At 39.3% G+C, this 18,573-nt stretch overlaps 1 protein-coding gene across 2 annotated transcripts in view; it reads right to left on the bottom strand.

Moving 5' to 3' along the window:
* The window catches only part of LOC124711827 (flotillin-1), a 142,766-nt gene that overhangs the window by 42,530 nt on the left and 81,663 nt on the right, over positions 1-18,573 (bottom strand). For both annotated transcript variants that reach the window (XM_047242419.1, XM_047242908.1), the window contains 2 exons: positions 7,793-7,923; positions 7,611-7,695 (listed from right to left, as the gene is read on the bottom strand). In XM_047242419.1, the coding sequence (XP_047098375.1) occupies positions 7,611-7,695; positions 7,793-7,923 (216 nt within the window). The remainder of the gene's footprint in view (positions 1-7,610; positions 7,696-7,792; positions 7,924-18,573) is intronic.

Here is an 18,573-nt window from a genome sequence, read left to right as displayed (position 1 = left end):
CTGCTAGAGTGTTTGGGATCTTTACCAGGTTGGATTGAAAGAAGACGTCAAAGAAATTTAGAGGTAGGCTGCTAGATTTGTCACTGGTAGGTTTGAGCAATTAGGAATCCCTGGAGGGAAGGTGACGTTCTTTTTGAGGGACACTATTGAGAAAATTTAGAGAACCAACATTTGAAGCTGACCGCTGAATTATTCTAGTGTCGCCAACATACATTGTGCATAAGGACTGTGAAGATAGGATATGAGAAATTGGAGCTCATATGGAGGCATATGGACAGTCATTTTTTCCCTCGCTCTATTCGGAGTGGAACAGGGGAGGGAATGACTAGTAGTGGTACATTGTACCCTCCACCACGTACCATACGGTGGCTTGTAGAGTATCTATGTACAAGTAGATGTAGGTGTGGATGTAGATGTAGTAGTAGATATTTCAAAGTGAAATTTTTCGTGTTTTTATAATCAAGGAACTTTGATATCTGAAAAGAATAAGAGATACATGTTTATATTTAGGTTGCATGGTTAGGTTTATTTAGAAATGAAGAGTAATCCCTCTGTACAACTCCCATATTTGGGTTCAATAGCCAGAAGATTAATAAACTAAAAAGTGTTACAGGAGATTCACAGGTGACAGATTGAGCTGTAACATAGCCCAAAGTCTAGATTGTCTTGGAAAGTGACAGCTTTGCTATGAGTTGGAAAAACCATGGAATTTGAATACTAAATCTTAAATGTGATGAAATAATGAGAACTCTAGGTTACGTTGAAAGATGACAGTTTAGTTGTAAGTTAGTGAAGCCAACAAATTTGATTTGATGAGAATAAATATATTCTTGTTATTGTGCACATTTTAGACACATTGGCTTTTGAAAAGTGGTTTATGTCCACTATTCTGGTTACATCATGCACCAATGCCGATGGGTAGTATCGGTAGCTTCAGTATTTCTCATGAGACAGCTAGAGAGAAATAATGAGTAAGGAGCTGTTGGAGAAAGGAGGCGCAGTAATATTGGGGTTAAGAGGATTAAGGGTTCTCATTTATTTGAGTAACAATAATAATAAAACGCAATTTATGGATGTGCTTGACAGACCATAACGAGACATCACCCAAAGTCAACTGGTGGGTTGCAAACCTCACCACCGAGTCTCGAAGCAAAGTTGGCCCTAAATGCTTCTGTTCCCAGCTCAATACCAGCATGGTGAATAGTGTTGACATTTCCCTCTATTATATTCATATCATTAATTTTGAGATATAATTTTCAATCTGAAGCATACACTAGGCATCAATAATCCATTAGGGATCACATGTAAGTCTTGTAGAATTATATCAAATATGCTCCCTCTGCCCCATGTGAAAGTTGCTGAGTTACTGTAACATTCTGAGTGCTTTGAGGAATTTTGATCTGATGTGTCTTAGGGTTGGTAAACACATAAATCATTCATCAAAAATTATTCCCAAATATTGTGTTAATTTTTTGAAACTCAGAGAGACACACTTCATCTGTAGTAGAGGTGGTGGGCTGAAAGCAATATGAGCATGGTAAAGTAAAAACCAACCCCCCCCCCCCGCCCCCCCCATCCCCACATACATACAGTTTTCCCTAATGATAATTTGAAAGTACAGTGTTTGGTACATTCTTCCGAACTATTCATCATCAAACAATATTTGGAAATGCAGCCGGGTGCTGTCTTCAACAACTTCTGAAATTTTGACACATCCACAGCCCACAGGTCCAATGAGAGAATACTGTGCATGGAAATTTAGAACTTCAATATGTGGGGCATGTCCAGAAAGATAGCACATACACTGTAAACAACTAGTGCTGCCTCCACACAACTGAAGGTGATGAATGTCAGATGTTATCTAGCGTGGATATCAATCACCAGCAGATGACCAAGTAGCATTAATTACACCCCCCCCCCCCCCACCCCCCCCACCCCCGTTATTTGACTAGCAAGAGAGAGCAGGATTCCTAGCAAAATTTAAGCAAAAACCTTCATCTCTTTTTATAAAGTCACTTGCTAATTTAGTTTCAACTGCTTCTGTAATAATACTGTTCTTATAGATGAAATTGCGCACCTAAATCTCTGTGTTGTTACTTTCTACAGGATGTCATACGATTCTTACAGAATATGACAACACAAATTCTCCAACTTAACAGGCCTGCACAGACTCACAGAATACAATGGAAAATATAATAAAAAGAAAGCAAGTCTTTAAATTTTATGTCAGAAAATCTAATATTATATGCAGCATTCAAGTTAAAAACACACTGAATCTTTTAATTTAACATCAGTTGGGAAGAACATGTGGTATGTTTACTAGCTTCACAGTATTAAAGTTGGGTGATCCGCTTTGGAATCAATTCAAAGAGTCAGATCCTTTTAAGAAGTGGGCTGTCAGTGACTTGGAAAAAAAGGAGCGGTAGATCATCTGATCCAAAATGTTTCTCTGTTGACAATAGTGAGCAGGACAAAGAGTCTGTGGCAGACAATGATTTCATGTCACATGGTGAAGGAGACATTTCCCAAGCTGCAAAAAAATGTCCTATAGACAATGTGCATGCACGGTTTTCCATTCTTACTAATGTGCACAATTTTTCTCAGCCATGAAAAGAATAAAAAATGAAGAAAGGGAAGTTTTCCAGAAGACTGCATTAATGGAGGAAACACTTTGCCGCATTATACAAGGGTAAATGACAATTCTTTACAACATACCACAGTAGCATACAGGAAGCTGATATGAACCATTTGATGTAGGACACCTGTTTTCTATCAAGTCATGAAACAACCTCAAATTGGCTACAACTACAAAAGCTACAATGCAGGCATATCGTGCAAGATTTCAGTATTCTCTCACTATCTTTGCATGAACTATTAGTCCTACCAAGTAAATAAACCACCTTTTCTGTATGAAATGTAATGAAGTTTAATTTTATACCAAAATACATTTTTGCTAGAGGCCACATTTTTTTAGTTATTCAAGACAAGCGTACAAAAGTGACCTCCAAACATACTCCAGCACCTATACTCAACCCCATCAGCTGGAATTTCTAGTACGTTTATCATAGCACTCCTTCCTAACACTGTACAAAAATGTGCGGCTACACATTGTTTCCCATATTTGACTTTACTGGTCTTCACCGACATTTCCTACTTTAGTTCTGAGGGTCCTATAGATGGTTCTCTTAATGTAATTAAAATTTTTTTTACAGTCTTTTTTATGTAAGTTACAGTCATGAATGAGATAGTATTTCCTAAGATACTGAATGAGTTTACTCTTTCTGTTTTCTGATTCCTTGTTACTACAATGCAGTATTTCCTAAGATACTGAATGAGTTTACTCTTTCTATTTTCTGATTCCTTGTTACTACAATGCTGGTAACTGGCTCCTGGTCCCTGAAAGTCATAACTTCTGTTTTCTTTGAAGATACAGAGTACATATCTTAAGTGTTGTGTATAAAATATGAATAGCTGTTTGGAATGTATTCTTAGCTGTAAAGAAGTCCTGACCTGAAATGTGCAGCAATTGTTGAACTAGACAAATATTTTTTTGAGGCATATTTCTCTGGAAAAAGTAATCCCTTAAACTGGTGGGAAACCAGAAAATTGTTTAGCCAACACTACACCAATTGGTTCTGAAAATATTATGCATTCCAGCTACATCAGTGCCCTGTACACGTATCTTTTCAAAAGCATGACACCTATACACCAAGAAAAGAAACTAATTCACTTTCAGTAAAATAGGTCAAATTTCATTTATAAATCATCATACTGACTAATTTTGTCTTCTTTGGCAATAATATTGTCATATTTATCCAAACGATTCAATGTAGATACTTAATTACAATTAGGTTATGATTCTTATATTTGTATTTTGTCTTCAAATTTTGCATGGAAACATAACAAGAATCATTCATGCTTTTAAAACTGTGCCACTTGATAAAATTTTCTCGGGTTTCCAGTTGCATCCAGTGGTTTAAAATCCATGAGCTTTTGGCTGAATTCTCTTTGGCTGTTGTCAAGTGGTGATGTCAAATGATTGCTGCTGCTGTTCTTCGACAGCCACACTGTCTTCAGTGACATCACTGGTGCTCGATCCAGCGACATATATAGTAATGTTTTCATGGCGTGCTTGCCACACCTGCTTCAACTTTCTGATGGCCTGGTTCCAAGTTCTGCTTAGCTGCAGGCCACAGTCTTTATTGAGGGTGTTGTCAGAAATTTTTAACTTGATCCCTTCTTTTATACCACTGTCCCAAAACCTAGTCGACTGCATAATAACAGATGTCTCAGCAAATGCAATACGGTGTCTATTCTCTATAGCATGTTCCGCCATGTTGATTTCTCAGGATACCGCAGGTGAAAACATCTCTTGTGTTCCACACGGTGCTGTTCAATAGTATGTATACTCTGTCTGATCTAGAACAGTCCACATCCACACAGTATTCTATATACTCCTGGTGTTCTGAGTCCAACACAGTCTTTCATAGGCTGCATTAGCTGTCAAATTTTAGTCGATGCCTAAAAACTGTATTGATTTTATGCTTCTTTAGAAGCTGGCTAATCTTTCCTGTTATTGAGCTACATAACAGCAAGAATGCAAGCTTCTTCAAGCCCTCATCTGAGGTCTTATGCTTATGTTTTGTTCACCAAGATGGCCTGCAAAATCTGGCTGTTGTTGTAGCCACTTTCTTTGAAGACTTTCCACAAGAGGCTCAGTTCCTTCGGAAGACTTTCAGCATCTGAAACAGTTTCTGCTCGATGCAACAATGTCCTCAGAACAGAATTTTTCTGTGAAGGATGGTGATAGCTGCTAGCATGCAGATACCTGTCTGTGTGGGTGGGTTTCTGATAAACACTGTGGCTGAGACACTCATTTTCTTTCCGACAGACAAGAACATCTAGAAAAGGCTAGGCACCATCTGTCTACTTCCATCATGAATCTGATGTTATCATTGATGCTGTTGATGTGGTTGAAAAATTCTCCCAGCTTCTCATGCCCATGAGGCCACACAACGAAGGTGTCATCGACGTAATGATAAAAGCAACCAGGTTTCGCAGGAGCTGTGTCCAGGGTGGTGTTCTCAAAGTACTACATGAAGAGGTTGGCTATAATTGGAGCTAATGGGCTTCCCATCGCAATGCTGTCTATCTGGTTAAAATAATCTCCATCGCACAAAAAATACAAAGATGTCAGAGTGTGCTTAAATAAATCTACTACAGTGTCTTCAAACAACTGAGAGAGCAAATCTAAAGAGTCTTTGCTGGGAACCTGCATGAACAATGACACAACACCACCCTATCTCCTTCTCTGAGATGGGGTTGCATCTCAGACAGATTGTATGTACTACTGTCCAGTGTTGTGTGGAATACAATACCTACGGTATCCTGAAAAATCAGCAGTGGCGGAACATGCTTTACAAAACAGACACTGTGCTGCATTTGCGGAGACATTTGTTATTACATGAACTACCAGTTTTTGGGACAGTGTTATAAAAGAGGTGATTGAGTTAAAAATTTCTGACAACCCCCTCAATAAAGATGGCGGCCTGCAGCTAAGCACAGCTTGGAACCCAGCCATCGGAAGTTGAAGCAAGTGCAGCAACCGCAAGATGAAAACATTACCATATATGGCACTGGAGTGAGCACCAGTGATGTCACTGATGACAGCGCAGCAATATAAGGATGGTAGCAGCAATCATTTGACAGTCACCAATTGACAATGGCTGAGGAGAACTCGGTTGAAAGCTCGTGGAATTTAAGCCACTGGTTTTGGTTGGAAGCTTGATAAAATTTTATCATTATATATCGCCACAAAACTATGCATTCGTATATACTGTTCCACTTGATAAGAAGCAATTAGGAATTTTTTGTAATATTTTAAATATTTAAAGCAGATGAAATATAGAACTTTTAAATCTCGGAACTACTAGGGACCTAACATAAACTTATTACTTCTCTATCTATGTTCTTTCAAAATAGGACCAAATCCGATAAAAATGCTGCTATAGTGATCTGAATTAAAAAAGATGAAGCGCCTTTCTTTCATTTACATTTGTGAGTGAATGGTGGTGACTTGTGAGTCACAAAAAGCAGCTGATTCATTCCAGAGAGTGAGCAGTTCTTATCCAATCTCTGAAAAGAATGGTTTTACCCATCTCTACAGAGTGTACAAAATTTACTATGATTACTGCTGTAGTCAGTCACATTTTGTCAATGTGAGATTTAAAGAGGATTTGCAGCCACTAAGTGCTGGCACTTTTGCCAGCCTATTTAGCCAAGAGTGGGCACATTGTAGGCTGCATTGGGGACAGCATGTGCCTTCTCCATAAATACACAAGGGGTATGCTCTTAGTTTATGAGACAAACTAGAAATTTACAAGTGCAAGAAGAAATGAAGGAAGATTAGGGTTTAATCTCTCATCAACAATGAAGTCATTAGAGACTAAGCACAAGCTCTGGCCAAGGAGGGATTGGGGGGGGGGGGGGGGGGGGGGGGGGGGCGGGGGGTGTAATCAGCTGTGTCCTTTCAAAGTAAAAAGTAACCAACCTGACATACCCCTTAACTGATTTAGGAAAATCACAAAAAATGGAAATCTGGGTAGTTATGCAGGAATTTGAACTGCTGTTCTCCCCAATATGACTCTAGTGTCTCATCATCACTGCATCACCTTACTTGGAACAAGAGGAAGAAGAAGTAACAAAGAGTACTTATGAACAGGATGACAGTGTGGCTAATGCCATCTTTGTTATGTATGACAATTTATTACAGAAACTGATTATTATTCCATCCTCTGGTGCTAAATAAAGTGTTCAATGTTTGGTATTTCTTTGTGACAGCGAGTTGGGCAGCGCTCTCCAATACCAGAATTAGTGTGTGCATTTTTTCAGTGTTCTATCACATACGGAAATGGCTTTTTGTGTGCTTTCATTGTATTTTACACTTATCTGCAGATATCACCACATGAACACTTCATGTAGTGTAGTAAATGTCACTTTTAGGCTGTTTTCCTAAATTGGTTTTTATACTGATTAAGTATTTTTACTAAACTAAACCTTTTTCAAGTTCTACTCTATTACACTGCACACCAAACCTGCACCCGGACAGAAATGTCTGGAAGTCTTTGGTGCTAACTACTTCGAACAACTGATGTACTGAAGGATGCTTTATTGAAGCATAATGGGCACAGTGAGCATCAATCATCTGAGCTTGGAATTACAGCTAATCTCTCTTGAGGAGTAAGGGAGAAAAATTCATGAGATATGGAAAGATAGCAGAAGTAACTTGGAGGAGACAAGAATCCTGGATCAAACGAGGGGACTAGCTATAAGTCAGAAATACATAAGAAACAGTACAATTTAAAAGTTAAGTTAAAACACACACTACACATATTGCTGTAGGGGAATACAGTGACTGTCTTGTAAACAACATTGATTCATTTCATTTTTTCAGCCACACATCACAAAGTTTGTGAAAAATACTATAAACAGTATCAGTTGAGATTCACATTTCACTATGACATGCCATGAACTACAGGAAGCTAATTTGTGAAGAGTAAATCAACATAGCTGTGATCTTAAACGTAAAGTAATACGTAATAGACCTTTACCTTTGTTTGGACTTCAACATCGTATGCTGCTTTTTTGAGCTCAAAATCTCTCTGTGCTTTTGCAATTTCTGTATCATTCAGAAATCTGTAATACATATTAGATTAAATATATTGGATTTCTTTTTTCATACAATAATACATTATTTCCAGAAACATTTACAACAATTGCTTAAAAAACTAACCTGGCAGCCATACGTTCTTCTTCAGCAATAGCTTCTTTAATTTGGGCATCTCTCCTTGCTTCAGCTTCACCAATGCGAGCATCCCTCTTAACTTCAGCTGTCCTGGCCATACCCAAGCTTTTCAGATACCCCTATCAAAAATAAAATGAACTACAGAATATTAAAAATAACTACAAGCCACATAAACAACTACAATGTCCATGGTGCATCAATCCACAATGAGACACTTCGTGGACCAAAAGAAGAGTGTCTACTAACCAAATGCTGAAATTAGGACAATCAAGTAAGGCCGACAGACAAATTAAGAACAAAATTTTAGGTTTGAGCACCAGGAGAATGAGAATGAATGAAAATATTAGTCGGTGTGTTAATAAAGGCGTTGAGTCATCCATGGGCACTTGAACAAGACTGTAAACCTGCTACCTTTCAGACAAATCCCTTTTTGAGCAAGAGTACACACTCACACTCTCACTCTCACTCACCCCCCCCCCCCCCCCCCCCTGTGCAGTTAGAATGTGTCACCTGAATACACAGTGTAGTTGTACATATCCCGTGCTGTTAGAATGTGTCACCCGAATACACAGTGTAGTTGTATAGCTGGTGTGTGTGTGTGTGTGTGTGTGTGTGTGTGTGTGTGTGTGTGTGTGTGCTGCCTTGAAAATGGAATCATCCAAAAACTATCAAGTTCTCAGTGTTTTTTATGTGTCTGTCAAAAACTCAACACCTCTATTATTTACTCCTAAATTATTTACATTATGCCAGAACTTTTCATCACCATACTTTTACACTGAAAGGCTAGAGGAGCAATTGGATGAAGTTCCTGAAGAGCTGGTGGAAGGAGGGTGCAGAGCATTCAAAGTATTGATTAGTGCTGTAGCAATTTAGATGTGCTGTGTGTATGAAACCTCTGAACAGAACTGATAATAACAGAATTTGAGAATAATGGTGGCAATTATAGTGACAATGATTACCAACGTACAAAAGGCAGCTAAAATAATAGAAGAATTTATATGTTCAGTAAACTAGATAAAAAGGCAGTAGTGTCATATCTGTAAAAGGAACTCAAGACATTTATATCTGAAGAGGAGCAAGTAAAAGAGCTATGGCTCAGGTTTAGGAGATTTATGGGCAATGCACTTCATACTTAGTAGAACAGTATGATGGGAGGAACCCACCAAAGTGTACAGTCAACTGTATAGAAACTAAAGAACCAGAGGCTACTACATAACATGTGCAAGAAATCCTACGGCGATAGATAGGGAGACTCTCTGAGCACTATGGGACTTAACTTCTGAGGTCATCAGTCCCCTAGAACTTAGAACTACTTAAACCTAACTAACCTAACTGCCCAAGGCAGGATTCGAACCTGCTGTCGCGCGGTAGATAGGGGGAGTCTCAATGAAAAGTGTTTGGACATCATGAGGGCAATGCATGAAACCTCGAATGACTAACTTAGCACAACACCATTGAAGGATCTCTCACAAAACCTAAAGATATCTGGTCATATGTAAAGGCTTTTAGTGGTACCAAAGTTAAGTGTTCAGACACTCGTAGGTGAGACAGGGAATGAAACAGAGTAACAAAGCAAAAGCAAACATTGCACACAATTTTCATATTTCTCACACCACTGCAAAGGTGGTGGTGGTGGTCGTGGTCGTGGTGGTGATGGTGATGGTGATGATGATGATGATGGCTTTAAATGAACTAAGTTCCAGGACACAATGGAATCCATATCAGATTCTACACTGCATTTGAGCCTTCTTTTAACCTTAATCGATCATAAATCCCTGCTTAGGGGACACTGCCTTAAAGTAGCACTGTCTGTGCAGTGAGGTGGTTTATGCACTATAGATCCAGAGGGCAATACTGTCAGTAGGTTTGCTTCCAGCAGGGCCACCCACAAGGGAGGAGCCAGATGAAGTGTATCCTACAATGGCCCTTTAGTATTCTTCTTTTATCCTCAACCTGTCCTTTTCCTGTCATCTCAAATCACAAACAAGGTGTGGGTGTGTGTGGGTGTGTGGGGGGGGGGGGGGGGGGGGGGCTCTTAGGCATAGGGAAGCCAGCTAGAGAAATAAACTCTTAAAAGAAAACTGAGAAAGTGGAGGTTCTGAGGTGGCTGCCTCACCACTTGACTAAGGAACTGTAGGTCAGTCACTGTAAAGACATGATTAAAGAAACAACAGTAAAACACAGCTGGACAGGCTCAAAATTGAAGACTTATGGTATGAAAAAGACAACAAAAATAGGTTTCTGGAATGTCAAATCAGAAAGATGGTACCAATTACAATGGAGATGAAGTATAAATTGGGCTGGTCTTAGTGAAGTGAGATGGGTAGATTTTGGAGGAATCCAAACACAAGATGGATATACCTCTTTATACCCTCCACCTGCTGGAGAGTATACAGAGCACAGAAACGGGGTTAGACTTCTGTTAACCAAAGGAGCAAATGAACCTTATGAGATGGAAACTAGTTCCAGAAAGATTACTAATGGCATGCTTTAATAAGACCAGACTTTGTAATATCACAATTATCTAATGCTACACTGCTGTGGAAACCTCAGATGCTGAAAAATTTTTTTTATGTACATATATAGTTTTACCACTTCTTAAGAAACATCATTAAAGGACCAGCAAGAGATATCTTGACTATTCTGGGAGATCTAAATGCAAAAGTTAGAAACAACAATGAAGGCTTAAAGCATATGATGGGAGTCCATGGCATTGGAGAAATGAATGAAAATGTTGATATGCTTTCAAACTTCTGTGTCAGCCACAATTTGATGATCGGAGGTACAGTACTTCCACACAAAAATTGCCATAAGGTTACACGGGTATCCCCTGACCACAGAATGGAAAATCAAATTGATCTTGTAGCACTGAGCAAAAAATTTAGATCACTGATGGCTGTCAGAAGTAAAGGTAGAGCCAATGTTGGCAGTGATCACCACCTTATTGTCACAAATATAAATTGAAAATCATGGCTACAAATACAGACTTTAAATAATGGAACAAAATATATATGTGCGAAAATTCAGAACACAGTAACAGCAAATTAAGAATAATTCCATATTGAGCTAAGAAACAGCTGTGTGTTGTTCCATGCAGCACAGGAAAATGATGAAAATAATGTTGATGACACATGGACTCAGGTTAAGGACATCTACTGCAATGTGGGTGGAGATCCTTGACTTTAAAAACCATCTGGAGAAAGATTCAATGTCTGAGAGTACACGGAATTTGATAAACTGTAGAAAAGACATTACGGCAAATTAAATATGAGTAAAAGAACAAAAAAGAAAACTCTGATACAAGCTGAGTACAGAGCTAGTGACTCTATTAAGAGAAGTGTGAGGAATGATATAAAGTGGATGATGAACAAGCTATGAGGGCAGAGACAGCCACAGCAATGGGAGACACTAAAGAACTATACAAAATCACTATAATGTTAAAAAAGTCTTGGACACGAACAGATCTGGGAAACGCAAGGAGTGTCAATTGTTGACAGTAGGAGACCAATTTAAAAGATGGAGACGTCTTTCTACAGTGCCTAACATGAAGCAATCCGAAGAATGGGTGAAACAATGATAGGTATCAGATGTCAATAAGAGACAATGTAAACAAACCATGTTGAAATGCTGAAATCAAAATAACCCTCAAACACATAAAGAATGGGAAGGATCCAGGAAAGGATAATATTGCACCTGAGATGCTTAAAGCAGACACTGACACCCCTGTGAACGTACTGCATCCTTTGAGAAACTACCACAGGATTGGAAAGACGGACTGATAATTAATTTGCCAAGGAAAGAGGATGCTACCAGCTGTAATAACTGGTGAGCCATCACTCTCCTCTCTGTACCAAGTAAAGTACTATGCAGATTAATGCTAAATCATTTTAAGGACTCTGTGAATGCATGGATAAGAAAGATCAAGCTGGAGTCAGAGACATCAAAGTTGTGCCAATCTCATCAATACTATGTATAATAATTGAGCAGAGTGCAGAATGGCAGAACACATTCTACCTTATGTTTATTTATTTTGAAAAGGCATTTGATTCCCTTAATTGAAGAATAAAATGGAATGCCATCAAAGATTATCAATATAGTTAAAGCAATGCATGAGGGATACAAATGTAGGGTACTGCACAATGGGAAATTTATTGAACCTATGCAAACAAATGCTGAGCTGAAGCAAAGATGTATTTTGTCACCAACCTTGTTCCTGTTGGTGATGGACAGTATAATGAAAGAGTGTTGTTGGTGGCAGAAGAAGTGTTCAGTGGGGAATGTAAGACAGGCTTGAAAACCCTGATTTTGCTGCTGATCTGTATCTGTTCTTGCAAAGATATCTTGACATCAAAGAAAATCTGGCAAGACTGCAAGAGGAAGCAAAAATTGTAAAGACTGCAAGAGGAAACAAAAATTGTAGGACTAAAAGTAAATGCTCAGAAAACTCAAAAAATGAGAATGCAGTCTGAAAAACAGACAAAGCTAACAGTGTATGGAAATGAATTTGAACAAGTAGATTCCTTTGTATTATAGGAAGTACCATTTGTAAAGATGGAGAGGCAGAGGAAGATATAAAGATTGAGATACTGAAGGCAAATGGAGCCTTTGTACAACCATATCCTGTCTGGCACAATAAGAACATCTCAAGACTAACCAAGCTGTGACTGTTCAACAGAAATTTAAAGCCAGTCTTCCTGTATAGTTTTGAAACATAGAAGGTAACAAACATGACTGTAAACCAGCTGCGAGTCTTTATTAACCAGTGTCTTTGGCAAAATATAAATGTGACGTGGCCAGATGTAACATCAAATGAACTGTGGGAAATGACAAAGCAGTGACCAATTCTTGAGCAAATAAAGGAAAGGAAATGGAGGTGGACTGGTCACACAATAGGCAAAGAACATGGAGCTACTGAAAAGACGCACTGGATTGGAACCCACAAGAAGCATGGAGAAGTGACCTCCAAAGAAAGACATTGAAAAAAAAAAAAAAATGGTGGGAGAAGAACCTCTCAAAGACTTAAGACATGGAATGAAGTGAAATGTTTTGCTGCCAGCAGAACCAATGGAAGGTCATTACTGCTGCCCTTTTATGTTCCAAAAGGAGCCTCGGTGGCTCAGATGGATAGAGCATCTGCCATGTAAACAGGAGATCCCTGGTTCGAGTACTGGTTGGGGCACATATTTTCACCTGTGCCCATTGATATATATCAATTTCTGTCAGCAGCTGAAGGTGTTAAATCAATTCTAATTTCATTCTAGGCAGCTGCAGGTCATCAATGGTGTCTGTTCTTTGGGACTTGTCCAAAAGAACAGACACCTTATCCATATATCCAGTATATAGTTCTGGCAATACTGGCCATGACCCATGACCTTCTTCTTCAGTGCAGATGCACACATATTCACAGAACTCTTACGGGACTTGGTAAGAATGTCTTCCATGAGTAATGAGTGTGTTGGGGTGGGACACTATGAATGTAGTATGTGGACATACAAGGTGAGAATGTGGGTCTCAGGGAAGGCATGCGCGAGATAGTCCCTGCAGTCACGTTATCCTCTGTGCCCTCAGTGGCTCAGATGGATAGAGTGTCTGCCATGTAAGCAGGAGATCCCAGGTTCGAGTCCTGGTCGGGGCACACATTTTCACCTATCCCCATTGATATACACTCCTGGAAATGGAAAAAAGAACACATTGACACCGGTGAGTCAGACTCACCATACTTGCTCCGGACACTGCGAGAGGGCTGTACAAGCAATGATCACACGCACGGCACAGCGGACACACCAGGAACCGCGGTGTTGGCCGTCGAATGGCGCTAGCTGCGCAGCATCTGTGCACCGCCGCCGTCAGTGTCAGCCAGTTTGCCGTGGCATACGGGGCTCCATCGCAGTCTTTAACACTGGTAGCATGCCGCGACAGCGTGGACGTGAACCGTATGTGCAGTTGACGGACTTTGAGCGAGGGCGTATAGTGGGCATGCGGGAGGCCGGGTGGACGTACCGCCGAATTGCTCAACACGTGGGGCGTGAGGTCTCGACAGTACATCGATGTTGTCACCAGTGGTCGGCGGAAGGTGCACGTGCCCATCGACCTGGGACCGGACCGCAGCGATGCACGGATGCACGCCAAGACCGTAGGATCCTACGCAGTGCCGTAGGGGACCGCACCGCCACTTCCCAGCAAATTAGGGACACTGTTGCTCCTGGGGTATCGGCGAGGACCATTCGCAACCGTCTCCATGAAGCTGGGCTACGGTCCCGCACACCGTTAGGCCGTCTTCCGCTCACGCCCCAACATCGTGCAGCCCGCCTCCAGTGGTGTCGCGACAGGCGTGAATGGAGGGACGAATGGAGACGTGTCGTCTTCAGCGCTGAGAGTCGCTTCTGCCTTGGTGCCAATGATGGTCGTATGCGTGTTTGGCGCCGTGCAGGTGAGCGCCACAATCAGGACTGCATACGACCGAGGCACACAGGGCCAACACCCGGCATCATGGTGTGGGGAGCGATCTCCTACACTGGCCGTACACCACTGGTGATCGTCGAGGGGACATTGAATAGTGCACCGTCATCGAACCCATCGTTCTACCATTCCTAGACCGGCAAGGGAACTTGCTGTTCCAACAGGACAATGCACGTCCGCATGTATCCTGTGCCACCCAACGTGCTCTAGAAGGTGTAAGTCAACTACCCTGGCCAGCAAGATCTCCGGATCTGTCCCCCATTGAGCATGTTTGGGACTGGATGAAGCGTCGTCTCACGCGGTCTGCACGTCCAGCACGAACGCTGGTCCAACTGAGGCGCCAGGTGGAAATGGCATGGCAAGCCGTTCCACAGGACTACATCCAGCATCTCTACGATCGTCTCCATGGGAGAATAGCAGCCTGCATTGCTGCGAAAGGTGGATATACACTGTACTAGTGCCGACATTGTGCATGCTCTGTTGCCTGTGTCTATGTGCCTGTGGTTCTGTCAGTGTGATCAGGTGATGTATCTGACCCCAGGAATGTGTCAATAAAGTTTCCCCTTCCTGGGACAATGAATTCACGGTGTTCTTATTTCAATTTCCAGGAATGTATATCAACACCCGTCAGCAGATGAAGGTGTTAAATTAAATCTAATTTTGTTCTTGGTGACTGCAGGTCATCAATGGCATCTGTTCTTTCGGACATGTCCGAAAAGTCACAGGTTTGTCTGATCCATGGGTCAGTGTCATGAAAACCCTGCTTAGAAAGTTTCTGGAGCAACTTTAAGTGATTAATCTGGGAATGTATTATAACCTACTACTATCACTCCCATAGCTATCGCAAAAACAAGGTCAAACTAATTACAGCACATACAGAGGCATATATACAATCATTCTTCTCATGCTCCATATGTGAAAGGAACTAGAAAAAAGCCTAATAACTGGCACAATGGCATGTGCCCTCTGCCAAGCACTTCACAGTGATCTGCAGAGTACGGATGTTTATGTAGATTTGACCTTCGGTTTCCTCCATTTAGAACATACCATTTTGTCACAATGTGACTTTTATATGCCAGTACTAAAAAATGAGCAACACACATGTAACTTGAATGACAAGTAATATAATTTTGCAATATGAATTATTAGATAGGAATTACGATTCTACTAACTGGCATTCCCGCTCTCTCTTCTCCTTAACTCATTATTATAGCTTTATCTCTGATGAATTGCTTGGCCTTAGTGACATGACCATCATTTCATAGTATTGATATTCCAGCACAGGATCGATAGTGATTTCTATAATGAGGTTTCACAAAAACTGAAAAACCTGTCCCTTTCTGCTTTTTAATCCATGTGTGTGTCAACAGAAACCAGATTTTTTCAAGCTTTAAGAACTTCACATACTACATCTTTAACACTCTGTGTTAGTATCCAATCTTGACTGCTGTATTTCAAATTTATACATTTTAACATTACTAAAGAGTAGTTTTATCATTTTAACAAGAAAAGCAGCTTCTAAAATTGAAATGTGAAACAAAACACATGATATTTTCAGGAAATCTTGGGGACTGATTGGGTAGGATCCACAACACCAGAAAGGGTGAATCAGTAAATGAAATAGTTTTAAGTGCTGGAGAGAAATGATAATTTTATGGTGAAAGGAACATGGCTACAGGTAACCAAACTTATTCATTTCCAACAAGTCTTTGAGTCATGGGCATTGAGTTGCATATAAAAAATAAAAGTAACTGTGTTGACTGGTGATGATATTTTGTGTGTCAAAATATTGGGATAACATATACGGAAAACAACTGCATGTATGAGAGAAAAGCAATTTGAGAAATATAAATGAGAACTAAGGCAAAGAAAGAACAGCTTTAAGAAGAACCAGGAACTAGGCAGTAAACCTAAGACAGGCAGATCATGTAGAAAGACTTTCAAAAACAAGGCCAATAAAGAAATCAGTCAAGGCAAAACTTGGACAAGAAAGATAAACTTGACAAAGTCCTGGGTAATAACTGTTATGGTATGTGTAAGAAACTTTAACAAAAGAGAACAGTGATCTGATAACAGTAACAGAGAGCTGAAAACAGAGATAAATGGAGAAAAGTTACATTATAGACTCATGTCCAACATGGACTGCAGAACAAAGAAAATACATAAGCACGGAATGTGCTGTGGCAAGTATAAATTAGAAATCAGTTAAAACTGCACACACAATATTGAATGGTCATGAAAAATAATCTGATACATTTGACGTACAACTTCTAAGTTTACGAAGCTGACAAGTACATCGCAGACCTTGCAATTCCACTAAAGTATAAGTTTCAGATGAGAATTGTTGAACACAAATGAAAATGTGATATTCTCTCAGCAACAGTTTTTATTCCAGAAGGGTCCTTTTACTGAACATAAAAGGTTTATATTAAATTATGCAGCATCATATTTTGGATCCTGTGGAACAGTCTTCAATGCTTTGGCCCTTGTGGCACCTAGATGAATGCTTCTATGTGGTAGGTACTGTAAGAGTCAAAGCACCTGAAGATGGCTCCATACCATATAGAAAACCAAAATGCATAATTTAAAATAACTTTATTCTTGGCAACTGTAGACAGAAGGTATTATATACATTCATTTAAACTTTTGCATTTTAGAGACTATATCATTTTTCCCATGGTTCAGATGGAGGTGCATAAGAAATGTTATTGAACAAAAATATCTATTGCTTTTTACATGAACTGTTTTGCTTTCTGCGGAACTGTCTGGCTAATTTTATCACTGACACTGAAAAAGTACCTGTTAAAATATTTTACAAATACACAAACTGCACTCCATATGTTCATTTTCTAAGACTGCTTTGGCTCGTTAACAATTCTTGTCGGCTATAAAGGTCAAAAATGGAAAAAAAATTCTATAAACCTAATAGTGTTATCTGTCAGATAAGATGAGATAAATAATTTATGTTGATTCCTAAATTAGTACCAATAACATGGCACAAATGTATTATTTAACTTTTGCAAGTTAATATAAGCCAAACTTCCCCCATCAATATTACTTTTAAGGACAACTGATATTTATATACTTATCACATCACCAAAAATGTTAAACTTTATCTTGTTTGAAATGATTTATTATGCCATGATAATCTATTATCTATAACAGATAACATGACAATTCAATTATTAATGAGGAAATCAGTTACAGTAATTACTAATAGTCTGTAGAATGCATCAATGTATGGGATGTTTAAAATGCATTAAATGTCAGTTATAAATACAAATACATTTCTAGATAAAGTCCTCTATATCTTTGTCAGCTGTTTCTAAGGAGATACACTAAAATTTGTTACTAGCACAGCAACAGAGAAGAGATGGGTAACAAAGCGAATTAACAAACCTTTCTGTGAAAAACATAAATTGTGTGGAGTGGTCACGACACACATACATGAGCTACTGCATTCATATTGTAAGTACTTTTTCCATGTTGAGAGGTGATATTTAAAGATAATAACAGTTGAACGATAAGCCCAAAATAAATTATTCCAAGAACTAAAGCAGAACAGTGCAGACTATTGCCTAGAAGGAAATAGAGAACTCTGTCATAGAAAAGAATAGCCATTGCAGGAAAAGATTTAGCCATTAAAGAAAAGAACCATATGGTACACAAAAGCAAACATTTTTACCAATTTCTTCCATTATGAAATACAGAAAACGAGCTAGAGACAGCTCAAAGGGTAAGATTTCTCATAATTGAAGGACAGTATTACAAGCATTTAATAAGTCTGCTGTTAAGCCGACTTCTATGAAATGAACGTAAGCATGTTACTGTTACACCCTTATAGAATTATATCAATACAGATACAGTGTTAATAATTACTGACCAGTCTAAGAACAGTCTCCTCTAACAGTACTTTTGAACATAATTTAGTTATTATGTATACGCAAAAATTAGATTTTGTGTACTTGAATTCTATAGAGGACTTTCCACCACATGTACAATCTATTACTTCTTTAACAACACATTTAAATGATAAAACATCACAAACCAGAATTTTCTGCAATTTGTTTTATGCATTTCACTGTGCAAATCACAACATATTTTAGGTAATGACAAATTTTATGGTGTATGAAGCAAAACAGTCAATTAATAGAAAGCAGTGAGTCACACTAGGTATATCTATCACTATCCTTAAAGAACTGTCTTCTGACTTGGAACAAAGCTTTACCTGCCACCACATGTTTCAATACAATGATAACTTCAGTTCTTTACAAATACATGAATGATCCTTTATTCTGAGTATGCACTAC

Source organism: Schistocerca piceifrons, chromosome 1 (genome assembly GCF_021461385.2).
Source record: "Schistocerca piceifrons isolate TAMUIC-IGC-003096 chromosome 1, iqSchPice1.1, whole genome shotgun sequence".
Classification (NCBI taxonomy): domain Eukaryota; kingdom Metazoa; phylum Arthropoda; class Insecta; order Orthoptera; family Acrididae; genus Schistocerca; species Schistocerca piceifrons.
This window is presented reverse-complemented; position numbering and strand designations above follow the sequence as displayed.